An 18,448-nucleotide genomic window follows, 5' to 3' on the forward strand; every position below is an offset into this window, starting at 1 on the left:
CATTCTTTGATATATATACACACAGTAGAGTGCCTCACATGACAAAAGTCTGTAAAAATCGCTCTGTTCATATTATTGTTTATCAAAGGAAATGGAAAACCAGCTAACTTAAACAGGATATAATTAAAAGAATCTAACTGTCCTCTTCAACGTTCAAGCTTTTTCAAAACCCTTATTTATGATGGTTCTTTGCTTTGATGATTAGAAAATAATATCAATGATTGGTTACACATATTTAGTCTGCCAGTGTGTGAGCATTTTCATAAATGCTTGGGGAGCATGCTTGGGGCTTGTGGAATAAATTCATTAATGTAGGCTAATTGATGGCCCGATTTTCAACGACACAAAAGTTTGATACATTTTGATGGTGATTGAATATTATGATAACCCAGTGCTTAATTTGTAAACTTTCAGGTTCCGGAACTCTAGCTGTCCCGACTACCGGGGGTATAGAATACCCACCTGGGGAAGGGGGTCCGGAAAATATTTCTTAATTTATCCTTTAAAACCAAGTTTTAATCCTGTTTTCAATTAAATTTAACGTGAAACAAATACAGATTTGATCAAATTAAATGGTAGAGTTTTGATATTTTCAGCTGCAACTACTTTCCAGTACGTTTCGGTCGTCCTGGGAGGTACCGGAGCGACGTTTCGGTTCGTTCCTGCTGAAATTACGCTCTGTGATAACCCAACCAATCAGAAAAACCATCTCTGTTTCAAAGAACCCTTCCATGATTGGTTCTCGGCATTTAATTCCTGTTAAAATTAAACAGACTTTTGTGCAACTGGGCCAGTATGTTGTAATTTTATATGATCTATAAATAAATATTAGGATAAAATGGATGACAGAGGGCCTTACTTGACAACAGCTAGAAGGAAGTCGCTGAGCTTGCGCTGCTTCTCAATGGACACATATAGCCTGGCATAGTGCAGCGCTATCCCTCCCCACACCAGGTAGGAGTTTGCTATCTCCTCATCCTCCTCATAGAACTGACCTCCACCCGCACCTCGCCATAACTCCAGCACGGCTATGAGCTCCCCGTCGGGCTGTGTCACCGGCTCTAGAAGGACATGGCACACCTCGCCGCTTGTCTATTTTATAGCAAGCACAAATTCGAGTTTAACATTTAGTAACAACATGATGGAAAATTCATTTCAATACGACAAATAAAATTGACGCCAAAAAATACAAAATAACAACATTAAACAAGATTGAGTAACAAAGAAGTATGTAAAAGAATAAAAAGGTGTAAATGCACATCCAGTGCCAACATATCTGTCATCAAATTCTTGGTTGGGATCGATTTAGTATGTTATTTTGAGCACAAAATCACAAAAATTAAACGGCGGTCACTATTGTTTTTAAAATAAACTAAGTTCAAAGTAGCACAATTTTACATGCATTTAACCTATGAGTAGCAGCAATTTTGATTATTAAAATCATCAAATTATGATATTCCTAATCTGAGTTTTCCTAACCCAAAGCTTTTCCTAACCTAAGCTTTCCTTAACCTAAAGCTTTTCCATCCTTTGCTACTTATAGGTTAAATGCATGTAAAGTTGTGCTACTTTGAACTTAGTTTATTTTAAAAACAATGATGACCGCCGTTTAATCTTTGTGATTTTGTGCTCAAAATAACATACTAAATCGATCCCAACCAAAAATTTTATGACAGTTATGTTGGCACTGGACGTGCACTTTAGCCGAATAAAAGTAATAAAGTATTTATTTGACTAAATGAATTTAATTTTCATTTCAGAATTTGATAATATTATTGAATCTGTCTGAAGAGAAAGGGAACATGTCAAAAATCATAATTTTTCAGGGAAGAGAAAAAACCGAATACAGATAAAAGTATATTTCAAGATTGTTTTTTGACATTAGACTGGAACATAACCACACAGCAGCTATCTTCATACGTCATCGTCGTCGGATAGATGAGGTCACCAACCAAACCACCGGATGGACTGATCCCGCAATTCGAGGAGGAGGAAGAAGAGGATAACTTTCCAGGAAACCAAGGACTCAAAGTACGAGAACAACCAGGTAAAATGGAAACTGTTGAACAATTATTGCTGAGTGAATTCAACACAGACATAATGAACATGAAGAGTATCTCTTCGGAATTCAAGGAATGGGCTTCGTCAGAATTTAAAAAAAAAACAATGTTTCCAGAGCCGAATATGATAATTTCTTAGAATTAGTTCAGAAATTAGCTTTGGTAATCGTGAAAGTAGAAACGAGAGCAGTTACTATTAGCCAATTAAGTGATTCTTTTGGGCATCCGAAAATTCACGACTCATTACAGGACATAAGAAAATCTGTTCAGGAAATTAAAGATAAAGACAGGCCTATAATTACTTACGCAGACATGATACAACTACCGAAAAAAAGCTACTTCAAGCGATCCCCAGTCCAATAATCAAGTCAGGAAAATCCTTCCAAAAGAACAGGTAGTCTTAATTAAACCCTCAAATTCCACCGGTGATGAGAAACAAGACAGTGAAAAAATAAAAGGATTTGAAAGAATCCCCTGATTTTGCAGTTACTATTTGGTCCAAAGGCTCTAGAAGCCACGTGACGATTGGTCAAATTGATTCCCTTCGCCCAATAGGAGACATGTTTCTAAATACAGTAGTGGGGGGATTCCCCAGCCGAGAGACCAGATTACGTTTCGGAGGACACTTTGCTAGGAGCACTACGAGAGTAAAGATGTAGTCATTATGTTTCGCCCTTTTTGGGCAAGTTTACAAGTTTATATCATTAGTTAATGTAGGAGCTAGTTTTATTTTTATTAAAGTTTAGATTTTCTAGTAGTGCCATGTCCTGAAAAGTTAAATTGTGTTTCTTCATCATGTACGAATAATTGTTTCTTCAAATAACCGCTAAGGTACGTAAAATAAGGTTAAAATATAATTTAGGGAATTTAATTGATTGAAACTTCCATAAGAGTATTGTATTAACAAAGCCTGTTATTTTTCAAGTTAATAATATTGATTGAGAATAATCCTTTTGATTTTATTAGTGATGGAAGATAATTATAAATTTTTTTTCTAAAGAAGTATAGAAAGTTTTCAGTTACGTTACATTTGAGTTATTGTTTCTGGAAATATATTATCGTAGAGTATTGCTGAAAGTCAGGAAGATAGCCTTTGAATTGGAATGAAATTTTTAAGATTATGTTCATATTGAGTTTAAGACTCAATTTTATATTTTTCTGACTGTGTTTTCTCATGGCGTGGAGGCTTTTAACTGAATGCTAATTTATTAAATTATAACAGAACTTTTGAATTATTTGTGAAGAAAGATCCATTAATTCTGATACAAAGAATCAGTAGTTTAAAGATAAAAATCTATATAAAATGGGGATTCAAATAGAATGAGAGAATTTAATTAATTGTAATCAATAGATAACTCCTGTTTTAGCTTTTGATGAATTGTAGGAAGAGTTAGAAATTAATGCTGTAATACATTTATTTACAGCGGTTCATGTGTGTCCCCAAACCAACTTCATGTACCACCCCTTTAGTTCCGCAACTTTATGTAACACCGCTTCAAGACACCCGTTCAGACGACAGGTCTAGGGACGTAAGAGGACGTCGCCGTCAAGCCAAATTCAACCGGTAAAAGTTCACCGCCAAAAACAAGGTACTGTAACCCCGACGATAAAGCAACGTACAGACCAACGAAAGTGCAGTGTAGTGAAACAAAGGTTCATTCGAGAATGTCAATCAAAAGTGGGGATTCAAAATTATTATGAAATGGGTTATATGGGTTACTATCGACGAAATTTGGGTTCAACGGGCTTTTCTTTCTTGAGTAATTTCATGTTGAAATTAATTTGTTATTTTATGACTGATATTGTTTGGTTTTGTGACGTATTGCTATCTAAACGAAGGATAGTAATGCGCCCCCAAATCAGATGAAGAATGTCAACAAAGTAACATGAAATTGTTGTTTCTGTTGTTCGCTTTTAGTTGCCAATGTTTATTGAAGCTGTTTGTATTTTTCAATTATTTCAAATTGTAGTGTTATTCTATAGTATAAACCTATTAAATCAGGCATGGCAAGATTAATTGAAGTTTTCTTGACTCTAGCCCGTTCACCTGCATGAATTAGGTATAGACTCAGGTATTTTCTAGATGTGTCTGCCTATTTCTAAATTCTAAATTTTATTCAAAATTATTTTCTTTATCATCTTTTAAAAGGTTAGGCACAAGGCTCAATTAGGTATCCGTGACCTCTTAGGCCAGTTTCATGCGGCAGAGACCTCGCTCCTGGAATATCATATTATGGAAGATCATATTTCATATTTTGCAGCTCTCCTGTACTTTCACATGGGGATCTCACGAATAAGCCGACAGATCTAACAACTATGCCGACCTCTGCTCAAAGTATGACTCATCACTTTTTCTCAAAGTCTAACTTCCTTAAAAATATAGATAGAAGATTTCTGATTTCGGATTTGGATTCAGTGACCCCAAATTCTTTAAAGCATAAGTCCCATTTTCAAAAATACCCAAAAACAAGGGAGTTATAGCTGTTTTCAATATAGCTTTCCATTATCATATGATTATATAGTACGTACTAAGATAATAATACTCCTGCCTCACAAAGGATTTGGGACAGGGACAGGCAAAGGTTTCAAGAAGTTTTTGAACACTTGAGAAGTTTATACATAAACATTTTTAATTTTTAAAAGTTCTAGTTTTCCAAAAAAATATTGAACTATGAAAAGATGAATCCAAATATGAAATCATAAATCATCTCCACTCATCACCCAATAAAATAGGAGGAATGTTGTACAGTAAAATTCACTGAATTTCATTTGTCATTCAACAATCCAATTTATCAGGTTCAAATCGTTGAATATCACTTTAAATTCCCAGCAATTATTGTCTATTTCTTTTTACAATCAGAAAAATCTATTATGAACATACAGTATAAACATTGTGCTGATCTGAATCGATCTATGGTAATAATAGGAATTGAAAGAATAGAAAATGTCATGGCATTCCAAGTAGTGATGTCTGTGTATTAGAACTGCTGAGTTGATAATGCATACTGAAAAAAAGTCATGAATAGCTCAGACCAACCTGGCCTGTGATGAACCTGTATAAACAATTCATATAATTCTTAGAATTGATAGGAACGGTAAAAAAATCAATTTTACGAAAATCGATGTACATGTAACTGGATTTAGAAGATCAATACGATAATGTTCTCTATCACAATTTAATCATAGAAATGTTTAAGTGAAAACGTTGGGGAACACTGTGGAAGCACCAACAATCCGTGTGATTGCCCTTCAATTCAACAAGTCAATGAAATAAAATATTCAGGAACAATAGTGGACAACAAATTCAAATGGGACAAGCACATTAATCTATCAATTACCCGGATCAGGAAGCTTCTCTACAAATTCTATCAACTCCGTAAAATCCTCAACTATGAGACATTAAAAACTGTTTATTTTTCTTTAGTGCAATCAATTTTAAGATACGTCATAATTATCTGGGGAGCTACGAATTTTATACATGTTGAACCTCTCTATAAACTTCAAAAACGAATACTAAAAATAATAGGCTTCAAAGAGAATCAATTCCCCACGAACATTCTTTTCAATGACAGTAAAGTACTGAGTGTAAGTCAACTCACATCCAGGCTATCATCACGCGAATAAGGAGAAACAACGAACACATAAGACTGGCAGATCATAACCATCAAACAAGGCAGAGAAACACGCATTCAATAGTACCAAGGATGAACACTACATTTGGGCAAAGAAACTACATATATTTGGGGCCAAAAATTTACAATTCAATACCAAGTTACATTAGGGCAGAATTCAATAGACACATGCTCAAGAAAAGTTTATTTTCCTGGTTGGTTGATATTGGGGTGGAAAATTGTGAAAATTTAGTTAGACTGTAAATATTAAAACTATTTATTTTTCATTCTTCTCTTTACTGTTTTTAATTTTTCTAAAATAACCTTTCTTATTACTATCCTTAGTAGAATATTAATATTTATCTACTAATTTCATAATTTTGTTTGTATTATAATTTTTACTAATTTTATTATAAAAAACTTTAATCCCATATCAGTGAATGAAGTTTGTAAATAGTAATTATAACACGCAATAAGCAACTAATTACTTATACCCCAACACATATAATTTATAGTGGGGTGTATATTTATTCATTGAAGTTATCATTTATTCATTGTTGAAACACCGCTGATTTATGTAGTTACATTACAATACTATATTATCAATATCCTAATGTTCCATTCAATCTTCATTGTAATTAATAAGTTTTCATAATATGTGAAATTTGTTGCATAATTAGCTGTTGTACTGTGATTTATTGTAGATTCGTGTATAGACCAGAGAATGTATTGTGACTTACTTGAATAAAGAAATTTGAATTTGAATTAGGGTGCAAACTCTTTTACAACAATTTTAATCCAGTATAAGCACTTATTCAAGATTCACCCCTTAAAATGTAGTTTTTTGTTAACTTCCTTTTACTCATGATGATAATATTAATTATCACTCTTCAATTTCTACAATAAAAACTCAACCGAAAGCAATCTAACCTCAAAGCAACGCGTGAATCAAAGGTAGGTATGTGGTAAGGTAACCTAACAATAATAGCATAAAAATCACAACTGACAAACAGCTGATTTTCGAATGTTCGGCGTTGAAAGGAAACGTGTACATGTCTGTCATGATGACATAGTTCCCTTTCACTCCAGCAAAAATACGATATCTGTTTCTCGTATAAAGAGAATACTGACATGTTCCCTTTCAACTCCAATCGATGTAACCCACAGTAAACAACTCATTTGAAAAATAAAAAAAAAAAAAAAATTCTGACATGTTCCCTTTCTCCTCAGGCCGATTCAATTAATATTGTGAGAGTATATTCTTTGTTATTGGACTTGGATTATGGTACTGGTACTCATTCTATTGAAGTCTTGAATGCAGAAAAAAATTGAATCCAACTTACTTTATGTGGAAAATTAGCATCTCCTCTGGACATTCTCATAGGCTGCTTCATCTTGCCAACCAAGTTTGGTGCTTGCTCGGTTTTGTCCAGGCTTTCACAATCCCTGTAAACAAAAATGATTTTTATCAATCGTCAATCCTAATCAGCAGGACAACATTTGAATTTCGAAGTAAGCATCTCAGACTGATGTGCATCTCAAAACATGTGCAAGTTTCACATGTGCAGTTTTACAGGTCAAGTTCGTTGGACAACAAAATTGACTCACTTCTTTGTCCTTTTTCAAGATATAATAAAAGTGCATTAAGATTGAGAAAAAAAATTTGTTTTTATTTACCATATCATTTGGTCAGCTGGAATTAATTGCATGCAATTATTACAACAGTTTTTTCCATTCATTCATTTGTATAATCAGCTCAGTTAATTCACAATTATCAAATTGGAAGTGAAATTTGAAATAATTGACAATAATATTTATGATCGAAGATGAAGGTTTTTAATCTTAATTCTTTCTCCTAAAATAATTTTTCTCGACGGTTCTATATGTATTTTGGAGCGCGCTGAATTCGAATCTGAAATTTGCTGACACGCCAAGGGGCGGCTTCGCCCTCAAAGCCCAAAAACCCCAAATATTAAGCCCCTTTTTTAATTTTTCCATTTAATCTCGGAAGTACGAATACGATACATGATGGAATCTTGCGATTGGTCTCAAATATGAAAGAGAATTTCATGCTCTATGAGCTGAGTTGCCTTGAACCCATCTTGCATCATTATCGAAAAACTGTCGAGACTATAAAAATGAGGAAAATATTGCAGAATTCTTGATTTTCTGAAACAATTGTATTTTAATACTACACGATTATATTTTTTCAAAAATCATTGACCTCACATGAGAGAGGAGATTCTGTTCTTCAAATCAAAACCAAGTAACATTTTTTATCATTCCGGGTTACCGAGATACACACTTTTTAATATAGAAATTGGCCATTTTTGTGTATGGAAATATGGGCTTAAATTCTCAAGGAGGAATTTTTCATTTGCTGATTAAATTCCAGTTATGATACATAATTTTGAACCGCTTGACAAGCTGAGAAGAATGAGCTGTAAGTTAGTACGAGGAGATCTGAGCATTCTGTCAAAAATTATAGAAGTTTCAAGTTTTCATCCTTGACGTATCCATATGCGTGCCCCTCCTTCTAGGAAATACTGAAATAACGTGTATTTAATGGGTGATTCTCATAAAACATAACCCTCATAAGGTGATTTCAGCCGGAATATGTTTTTTTTTTTTTGTTAGGAAGGCCTTGAAAAAGTATTATACTGAAAAATTTCTATTATGGCTGTAGGACATTAGTTTCTTTATTGGGTTTATCCCCCTCCCCCCACCACTAAATTCGAAAATTCCTGAGGAATCTTGTTCAGAATTAATTGTTCTTTCACCTGTGGTTTTTCATCACTACTAGAAGAAGATCCAAGTTGTATAGGGTAGAAGTGGTAGGTTTGCATAATTTTGAAAATCCCTTAAAAAATACCCCTTTTTGAAAATTCGTAGCTTCGGAACCAAGAATGATAGAGTCCTGCAAGACCACTCAATTGATTGGAAATTTTATTATCTTCAATTTTGTAGAGAATTTTTTTTCTCGAAAAACTCATGGTTTTCGAGATTAGATGGAAAACTTGGAAAAAGTCCAAAGTTTTGGGGGTGAAGACGCCCCCTGGCGTGTCAGCAAATTTCAGATTCGAATTCGGCGCCCCAAAATACATATAGAACCGTCCGTCGAGAAAAATTCTTTCGGCTCTGTTTCCTGAAAAACGATCATTTGACTGGACTATTATGAGCATAGTAGCCTAAATATAAAGTAACTTTCAATAGAGTAATGCTAGTTTCAAAAATATTGGAGACAAAAAGTGTTTATGATGAAACTATTAGTAAACACAATTAATAAAACAATATAAAATCTTATAGCACCCTTTATTTTCCATAGCACACTTAAACAACTAGTTTCGGTGATATCACAACATCGTCAGGTTATAAAATAAAATACAATTTAATAAATGTTTAACAATTGATACAAAATGAACATTATATGCTTAATTTAGTGAAAAAAACAATGATTAGGGTTCTTAGGAAATCATACAAAAAACTGATCAACAGTTTCGTGTGATAATAGAAAAATAGTACTATATTTAAACGTTTTTTTAAGTTTTTATTACCATAGGTAAGGAAAGAATTGCTTTCCAAAAAAAATTAAGGTATCCCAATTTCTATACGTTTCAAGGTCCCCTGAGTCAAAAAAAGTGGTTTTTGGGTATTGGTCTGTATGTATGTATGTACGTGTATGTGTGTGTGTGTGTGTGTGTGTTGTGTGTGTGTGTGTGTGTGTGGTGTGTGTGTGTGTGTGTGTGTGTGTGGTGTGTGTGTGTGTGTGTGTGTGTGTGTGTGTGTTGTGTGTGTGTGTGTGTGTGTTGTGTGTGTGTGTGTGTGGTGGTGTGTGTGTGTGTGGTGTGTGTGTGTGTGTGTGTGTGTGTGTGGTGTGTGTGTGTGGTGTGTGTGTGTGTGTGTGTGTGTGTGTGTGTGTGTGTGGTGTGTGGTGTGTGTGTGTGGTGTGTGTGTGTGTGTGTGTGGTGGTGTGTGTGTGTGGTTGTGTGTGTGTGTGTGTGTGTGTTGTGTGTGTGTGTGTGTTGTGTGTGTGTGTGTGTGTGTGTGTGTGTGTGTGTGTGTGTGTTGTGTGTGTGTATGAGTGTATGTGCGTCTCACGATAACTGTGTACACGATATCTCATCTCCCAATTAACGGAATGACTTGAAATTTTGAACTTGAGGTCCTTACACTATAAGGATCCGACATGAACAATTTCGATCATATACAAATTATATACTCCATGCATGTTTCTATTTAAATATTTGAAAATCCACATATCCTACAAAATTACGAAAATCCTACAATTTACAATTACTTATTGGATCATAATTTGATTTGTCATTCATTAACCTAATTAATTGAGATTAGGTTATGACGCCTTCAATGTTTACGTTTTGCCTCACCCGTATGGCAAAATCGCGTCCACACGTACATTCAATGCTCGCCCGAGGCGCCTTTGAGCCCGCCAAAATACCGACAGGGTACCGGTTCGCCCACATGCCTCAGCGAACAGTGTCCAGACGTGCGAATGCAAGCCCATACACGTATGCTCACCCGAGGCAAACGTACGTGTGTACACCGTTTTATAATAATGAATATTGAATGAGCGTTATGCCGGGTCTACAGGACACCGATAATTGCGCAAGCTTGGCTCAAAGCCAGGTTTACGCAAATCTGGCTTTGAGCCAAGTTTGCTCAAACCTCTGTTCACACGACACCAACTTTAACACAAACCTGTATTATAAACTAAACCATATATAAATTCAATACGAAGTCTTTGAAGTGTTTATAACTTGAGATGAATAGCAACACAAGCCTCCTCCTCCTCCTCCTCCTCCCCCACCATGACCACCTCCTCCTCGACCTCCTCCTTCACCACCTCTTCTTCCTCCTCCACCTACTCCTCCACTCCTCCTCCTCATCCTCCTCCTCCTCCTCCTCCTCCTATCCCCCTCCTCCTCACCCTACTCTTCCTCCTCCTCCAACTATTCCCCCTCCTCCTCATCTACTCCACCTGCTCCTCCACCTTTTCCTTCTTCTTCTCCATCTCCTCCTCTTCCTCTTCCTCATTCTCCACCTACTCCTCCTTCTCCTCCTCACCCTACTCTTCCTCCTCCTCCAACTATTCCTCCTCCTCCTCAACTACTCCACCTTCTTCTCTTCCTCCTCCTCCTCCTCCTCCTCCTCCTCCACCTACTCCTCCCCCTCCAACTATTCCTACTCCTCCTCAACTATTCCACCTCCTCATCCTCCTCCTCCACCTACTCCCCCTCCACCATCTACTCCTCCTTCACCTCCTCATCCTCCACCTACTCCTCCTCCACCTCCTCCAACTCGTCCTCCCACTCCTCCTCCTCCCACTTCTCCTCCTTCTCCTTAATAATAATAATCAAGAATACTGCTTATCAAGTGAAGAGCGAATAACTATATCTATTACATTACTATAGAGTAAATAAAATAATTATTATCCATTAAAAAATCTTCCTTGTTTTTGAGTATTTTCGAGAATATTGACCTCGCACATATTTAATTGGAGGGTGCTGAATCCGAATCTGAAATCGCGAATTCTCTATCTTCATTTTGAAGCGATTCAGGTTTTGATGGATAGATGAGACATAATCGTTTCCTAGAAAAATTGACGCAAACCTGGCTGAGATTGATTGAAGAAAGCACAAACCTTCAAACCTCATTAATTCACAACGATCTCCCGTCTACACGTTGCAAACTTAGCGCAAACCTGGCAGGTTTGCGCTAATATCGTTGTCATGTAGACTAAGGAACTATAAAGACTGGGTAGACGCAGTTGTCATTTTGAGTCATAGCATAGCATTCGTTTCAACTGCTTGTATTGCTTTGTCAGAAAAGGGTACTATAATTCTATTTTATACTCAGTTACTTTTTTCACTGAAATAAGTCAAGCCATTTTCAAATTAGTTTACAACGAAGCTGCAACCTATACTATAGTAAATATTACCATAGTAATATTGAAGATTTACTCAAAGATGATGATATTTTTTTCAAACTGTAGGTTTCAATTTAGGAGAAGTGAGTGAGATAGATGTAGTTAACGCTTTCACCTTTCAAACATTTGAAGAATGATAGAAGTAGTGGTCCAGATGGTATACCCACTATTTCTTCAAAGAATTGAAGAAAGAACTAATTTTGCCATTACAGTGGAACCTCTGTTAACCGTCACCTATGGGACCGGGGCTATGACGGTTGAGAGAATAGACAGATAACAGAAATATCATTATAAACTTCTACAGTAACCGTACATTGAAAAGGTATAGTAAAAACGTGAACCATGTTCAAGTGGATAATACATATTTTTACTAACGCTATATTCACAGTACATACTTACATACAAGAATAACACAGATCTGCCACAAATATGTAATGTTCGTACACTAAAATAACAATAAATTCACATTTTAAAAAAGTCCGTCATCTTCTTCTGCTTTTTTGTTTGCCGAACTTTTTGGGCAGCCAGGTTGCATATTTTTCTAAGAAGAAGAATCTGCGTGGCATTTGCTTCCTCTTGTCTCTCAAACCAGTTGATGCACTGACTCAACATTTTTTCAGCTTCGGAGTGGCTAGTGGCTGGTCGTTGGTCGGATTCTGCCTCTTCATTGCCATCACCAACGTCATTGGACTGCAGAACATTGGATATTATTTCCTCTTCGCTCAAAAGTTGGAAGCCTTTGTCAAATTTGTCACATTCCAACCAATTTGTCACTTCCTCTGTTGTTAGATGTTCACTGTCCAATCCATTGTTGCAGAGATTTAACATCTCCACAACACTAACCGGATCGTCTGTAGGGGGTTCAGGTTCACCCTCTAGTTCAGGCCAAAGCTTGTTCCATCCAATTTTGAGGTTGGACTCCGTAAGGTCTGCCCACGCACTGGCAACATTAAAAATGGCATCCTTGATGTTGTAGGACTTCCAAAATTCCTTTACATTTGTTGCGTCTTCAGATGACAGTAAACTTTCAATGAAGCCTCTTCTGTAACGAAGTTTTTGAATGCACGTGGCTTTTTTGCTTTGCCAATCACTGCTAAGGGTAGCCTATGTTTTCCAGTTGCATTGGCACAGACCATTGCAGTGATGTGGTCTTTCTGTAGCTTAAAGCCTGGTGCTGCCTTTTCCAAAAGTGACACTAGAGTCTTTTGTGGCAAAGCTTTCCAATTGAGTCCGGTTTCATCACAGTTGTACACTTGTTCTCTTACAAGTTTAAGAGCTGCGATTTTTGACTGAAACTCTTCTCTGAAATCACCAACGACTGTGCAGTTCAAACTAAGTTTCTCGCCACTTATGTCCAGCTGTTGAATGCCATGATGAAACTTAAACTTATCAAGCCAATCCATGCTAGCTTTAAAGTTAGGATCCCCATCTAACTTTTTATTCAGTTCAATTGCTTTTGTCATTATAATTGGACCTGAAAGGGGGATCCCTTGGCTTCGAGCTTGAATGAACCATTGATAGACAGCATTGTCGAGTTCTTCATATCTAGCAGGTTTCATAGTTTTCCGAGTTTTTACATCTCCATCAGTACTCTGCATTTTTGACACATGTTGCTCAATCATTTCGGCATCCCGTTTTATGTCATTGACGGTTGTTCTACCAACACCATAAATCAACGTGATACTAGTAGCAGTTTTCGCCCTTCCTCAAACGTTTAACAATCTCGAGTTTTTTTTCAAGCCCTAATACAACTCATTTTCGCTTTTCAGACATCTTCAAAGCAAAACAATTAACAGTTAAATTATGTACAAACAGTTAAATTATATTTAGGCCCTACAAACTGACAAAACACACTGATCTACGCGAACTGCTTTAGGCCCTACGCACTGATCTATGAGCAAACAAAAGCTGTTCCGTGCAGCTGCGAATCTGCCAATACACTGACTAGAGGTCATGAGGAACAAACGGGAGAAAGTAGCAGACTGACGATCGGCTGTCCCCCTCTACTAAGGTCATTAACCACATACAGTCACGTTCAAACAATGCTGCATATCTCCTACAGTGCTGTGCGCATCTTCAATCCAGCTCATTAAAAGTATGTACACATGTAAAGTAGCAGTGACGGATAACAGAGAGTGACGGTTAAAAGAGTGACGGTTAACCGAGTTTCTACTGTATTGTAAATATTTCATTTGTCAATTAGAAGCAATGAATTTCCTCTCATCTGGAAAAAAGCTAAAATCACTCCTATTTATAAATCAAGCAAAGAAAATTAGATTAGTAATTTTAGGCCTGTAGCCATTAGTGGAGCTAAAATCTTTGAAAATATTATATAGAAGTTGATTAAATATACTAAATATTATTATCACTTTCAAATATTGTATCAGTTACCCGTATATCAGTTTCAAACAACATTCAGTTTCAAGATTATTGGTTTTTTGAAAAGGTTCTTGAAAGTGTTTAAGCAATTAAAGTCTTGCATAAAAGTTTCATTATTTTTTAAATTGAATATCACTATTACAAGGACTAACGATCAGTTTCTTTCTATCCCAAATTAATACTTCAAGTCATTTTACAAGAAGAGTCTTGTAATAGCTTCTCCTTGTTGTAAATTAGCTCATTCATAATAACTGCACTAAATAGACTACTGCAGTAGTGAGTAGACTATTAATCATGACTGATAGAAACTTTTTCCGGAAGACTACGCCTTTCCAAAACTAATAATGTTGAGGCACAGAGTTGAAGGACTACAGCTGGACTACTTTTGTACGGTACCGGGTTTTGTTTAATAATTAAACTATTTATTAATTAAATTAATTAATTAATTAAATTATTTAATACAAATCATTTCATTTTGTTCTGAACAATAGGTTCATTTTTTGAATGTATCCTTGTTAGAGAAATATTCTCATCAATTTTATGAGCCATTTCAGTCCTTCAGTGTTTGCAGCACTGAACCTGTATTCCTCTTAGTATGTGGTAACATGAAAAAGGCTGAAAAGTTAATAGGCCTATTAGAAGTGTTCATTATAGGAGTTATCATTAGTTTTGGTAGTATTCTTAAATTGGGGAATTCCATCATATTCAGGGAATCAAATCTATGAAAACATAATGTTAATATCATTTTTTTTCTAAATCTCCTTCTAGTATCTAACTGTATTGGAAACAAAACTAAGGTATAGGCTCGGATATAATATGCTCAGATCAGAGAAGGTGGTCAATTTGCGTTATCTATTTTATAGGTAAGTAATTCTAATACTGTATTATTAATTATCATCATCCTGGCACTACTCAACAGAATAATTCTATTGACCGCTTGACCAGTTAGTTACTCGAAATTGATAGTTGAATATGATGAATGAAATGGAATACTATTTATTACTCATACAAACGTTAATAGTATTTTGAAATAAAATTATTATTAATATTAATTATTTTTTGAAAGAGTATAGATACTTTAATAAATTGAGCATTTATATACCAGCTAGTTTTAAATTAGTTTCCCCTAACGGTGCCACAAACAATAACAAGAAAACATGTGGACTGTGCATGTGGAGTCACGTGGAGTGTTGTTGTAGCCTTGAGACGCGTGCATGTAATAGTACCTTCATTTAAATTCAATTTAAAATACTATGATTTTTCTTTTGTTTAAGAATAAGTACTTTTATAATGTGGTACTATTTATAATCAAGTTTGGGCTCATTCTGTGTTATTTTTATCCCAGGTGTTGTCTCCCAGGTTGCATAAGACATGAACCTGATAGATAAAAAATTCAAGGAATTGCTAAGAGCATACCGTATTTGTTAGATTTAGCATGCTTCAGTATAAACGAGTTTACTGTAAAAAAAAAAATTTAAACAATCACTATTTCTCTTTAGCTTGAAGTTAGTTTTTAGTTTTTGACTTTTTCATGAATGTTTTGGAAAGAAATGATTGATTGATTGGTTGGAGTTGTTGTTTAGTTATGAATTGGGGTTGAGTTTGTTCAATGCTGTGTATGTTATTCAACTTTATTTATTCATTTACAAGAGTTACAGAACAGAGTTTACAATCTTTTCCGTGAGTGAACCAAGCTTGTCATGTGCATAGAGCGACAAGCTGGATCAAAAAAAGACCTAGTTTGTCGTCGACCCAGTTTGACGAAATTGCTCAATTTGTCCAATTTTTTTGGTTGTGGTGGTTTTAAGGGCTGGCGATTCTCTGCGACCCCGACGCGAATATATTGCGAAGTTTTGTTGCGGTGAGAATTCAATTCGGAGAACTTGCCATGCGAAATTTATACCATTGCGGTGTATGTGCTGGCGCAAACCAATGCGTTGCAAAGTATTCGCTTGCAAATAATTCGCAACTTTTGCTACATGCAGCATTTGCAGCGATTTTTTTGTGGTGAGCTCTGGAACTACACTAGTTTTGTCTGCCTTGAAAACAGTGACAGACATTGCAAGACCAATAGCGAACACAAAACAATTATTATATGTATACCTATCCAATATTAATAAGAATATTATGGAAACTTGTGGTACCCCTTATTATTATTATTTATTATGAAGAATACTACAAGTTTTCATATTATCCTTATTAAATTTTAAAAAGTAGCCCATTCAAGTGAAGTGTTTTTCTATGCAATATTGTATGATCTTAGTCATGCAGATTATAAAAATATAAGGATAAATCCTTCCTCAATTGTGGTACAATAGTATGGTATTCTCCAAATTGAAGTCCATCTTTATTAATAGCATGCACCCACATTTTTTGGCCTTTCATCTTTTTCAGAGTCTGCTGCTACAGCAAGTAATTAGTGGGGCTTCTTCTTCATCTGATGATATGATGAACTTCAGTAAATTGAAATGAAGAAGTCTACAGTTTTTGGGGGTTTTCGTGGTGAAGACGCCCCCTGGCGTGTCAGCAAATTTCAGATTCGAGTTCAGCGCCCTACAATACATATAGGACCGTCGAGAAAAACTCTTTCGGGGCTGTTTCCTGAAAAACGACCACTTGCCTAGACTATTATGAACATAGTGAATATAAAATAACTTAAATAGAGTGATATAATGATAGTTTCAAAAATATTGGAGACAGAAAGTGTTTATGATGAACTATTAGCAAGCACACGTTTCTATATTGCTTCTTTTTTCCATGATTGGAGTGTCCTCTGCTGTTCACACCTGTGTTGCATTCTTTTGCATGTCAAATGATACAGTATCACGGTGGTTTGTATCATGTTCGCTGCCAGCGCTATCTAGCGTCACACTTTTCAACTACATTAAGCTTTTCTCTACTCGATTTCCCGTGACTACAACTTTGATCACGCCTTTTCATCAAATTTGAATATGAGTTTTGAAAATTTTGCTATCAAGAAACCTTCTTTGTTGCGTAGAGAGCTTACAAAATGAATTTTAATGCAATTTATACAGGATATATCGCTGTAACTGACTTTATAAGTGCTGCCTCTCGCCAGAGTTTTGTGCGAATGTTTGTATGAAAAGGCACTTGACTATTATGGAATATGAAAATTGTTTGTCAATATATTATCAAATTTTTTTGGAGAATCATTGTGATCTAGTGTAGACTATTGTTTACATTCACAATGATTCCATACCGAATCAAAGAAAGACTCTTTAAAAACAGAAATACCGATTATAATAATACATATTGAATGAGTGTTAGGTATCCAGTCCAGTTAGCAGTCTGGCAAGGTCGGCTGGTCGGGGATCCCTTAGGCCAATGGGGATTCAAAATATTTAAGGCATTCTTTTACATATTCACTTGGACTTCAAATATTTTTCGTAGTAACAATAATCCAGGCAATGAATGCTCAAATAGAGGGAAAAGTTCAGAACACAATTATCTTCAACTCCACTATTGACATATCAAAATTCCTCACCCCTAGCCACTGTGCTAAAGGGGTAGGGGTGGTTTGAAAGTACAATTTTTCATTTCTCACATATATCACGGAAACTATGCATCTTTGTATTCTGTGCAAGATATTTTGTAAATAAGTTTACAAAATTACGAACAAGAATGTATAATTCGATTATTTCACACATTCCCAAACGACTGTTGCAGCAGTTTTAGTTTTGAGTGTCTTCGTTTGGTAAGATGCTTAGAAACACCCCCTGTAATTGAAGTTTACAAAATTACCAACAAGAATGTATAATGTATAAGAATAATTCGACTATTTCACGCATTCCCAAACGACTGTTGCAGCAGTTTTAGTTTTGAGTGTCTTTGTTTGGTAAGACACCAAACACACCCCCCTTTTCTAAACACAACCCCTGTAATTGAAGTTTACAAAATTACCAACAAGAATGTATAATGTATAAGAATGTATGATTTGACTATTTCACGCATTCCCAAACGACTGTTGCAGCAGTTTTAGTTTTGAGTGTCTTTATTTGGTAAAATGTATAAGGTGCGTACAGACTTTCGCTCTGCTCCGCAACCGAACGTCACTCCAGCAGAGCGATTGATGATCGACCGGCGAGCAAGAGTGGATCGACCGGGGAACGCGAGAAGAGCTAACATCTTCCGTAACGTTCATGATGGGTGCAACTGCAGAGCGGGAGCGGAGCGACTGCGGCGGAGCGACTGCGGCGGAGCGATGGAGTAACGAGGGCGGAGCGTGCTCAGTGCGGGTTGGAGGCGCGTATATGTGTATGCAGCTTAAGAAACACCCCCTGTGTTTAGTTCCGGAGACCTTCCAATAGGTACTCAATATGAATATTCATACTGAAGCACTCTGCCAATTTATGATGACAGAATAGTGTGATATTCGAGAAAAGTCACTTGTTGCAAATCTTGAGATTAGACACTCAAAACCAAAACTGCTGCAA

The 18,448-nt window shown here is 35.9% G+C and overlaps 1 protein-coding gene across 1 annotated transcript in view; it reads right to left on the minus strand.

Annotated features, from left to right (window-relative positions):
* Window positions 1–18,448, minus strand: part of LOC111053745 (probable 3',5'-cyclic phosphodiesterase pde-5) — a 99,147-nt gene that overhangs the window by 30,906 nt on the left and 49,793 nt on the right. The window contains exons 2-3 of the mRNA XM_039431331.1: window positions 7,015–7,117; window positions 860–1,092 (exon numbers count right to left, since the gene is read on the minus strand). Of these exons, the coding sequence (XP_039287265.1) occupies window positions 860–1,092; window positions 7,015–7,117 (336 nt within the window). The remainder of the gene's footprint in view (window positions 1–859; window positions 1,093–7,014; window positions 7,118–18,448) is intronic.

This window comes from Nilaparvata lugens, chromosome 6 (genome assembly GCF_014356525.2).
Source record: "Nilaparvata lugens isolate BPH chromosome 6, ASM1435652v1, whole genome shotgun sequence".
NCBI classification, from domain to species: domain Eukaryota; kingdom Metazoa; phylum Arthropoda; class Insecta; order Hemiptera; family Delphacidae; genus Nilaparvata; species Nilaparvata lugens.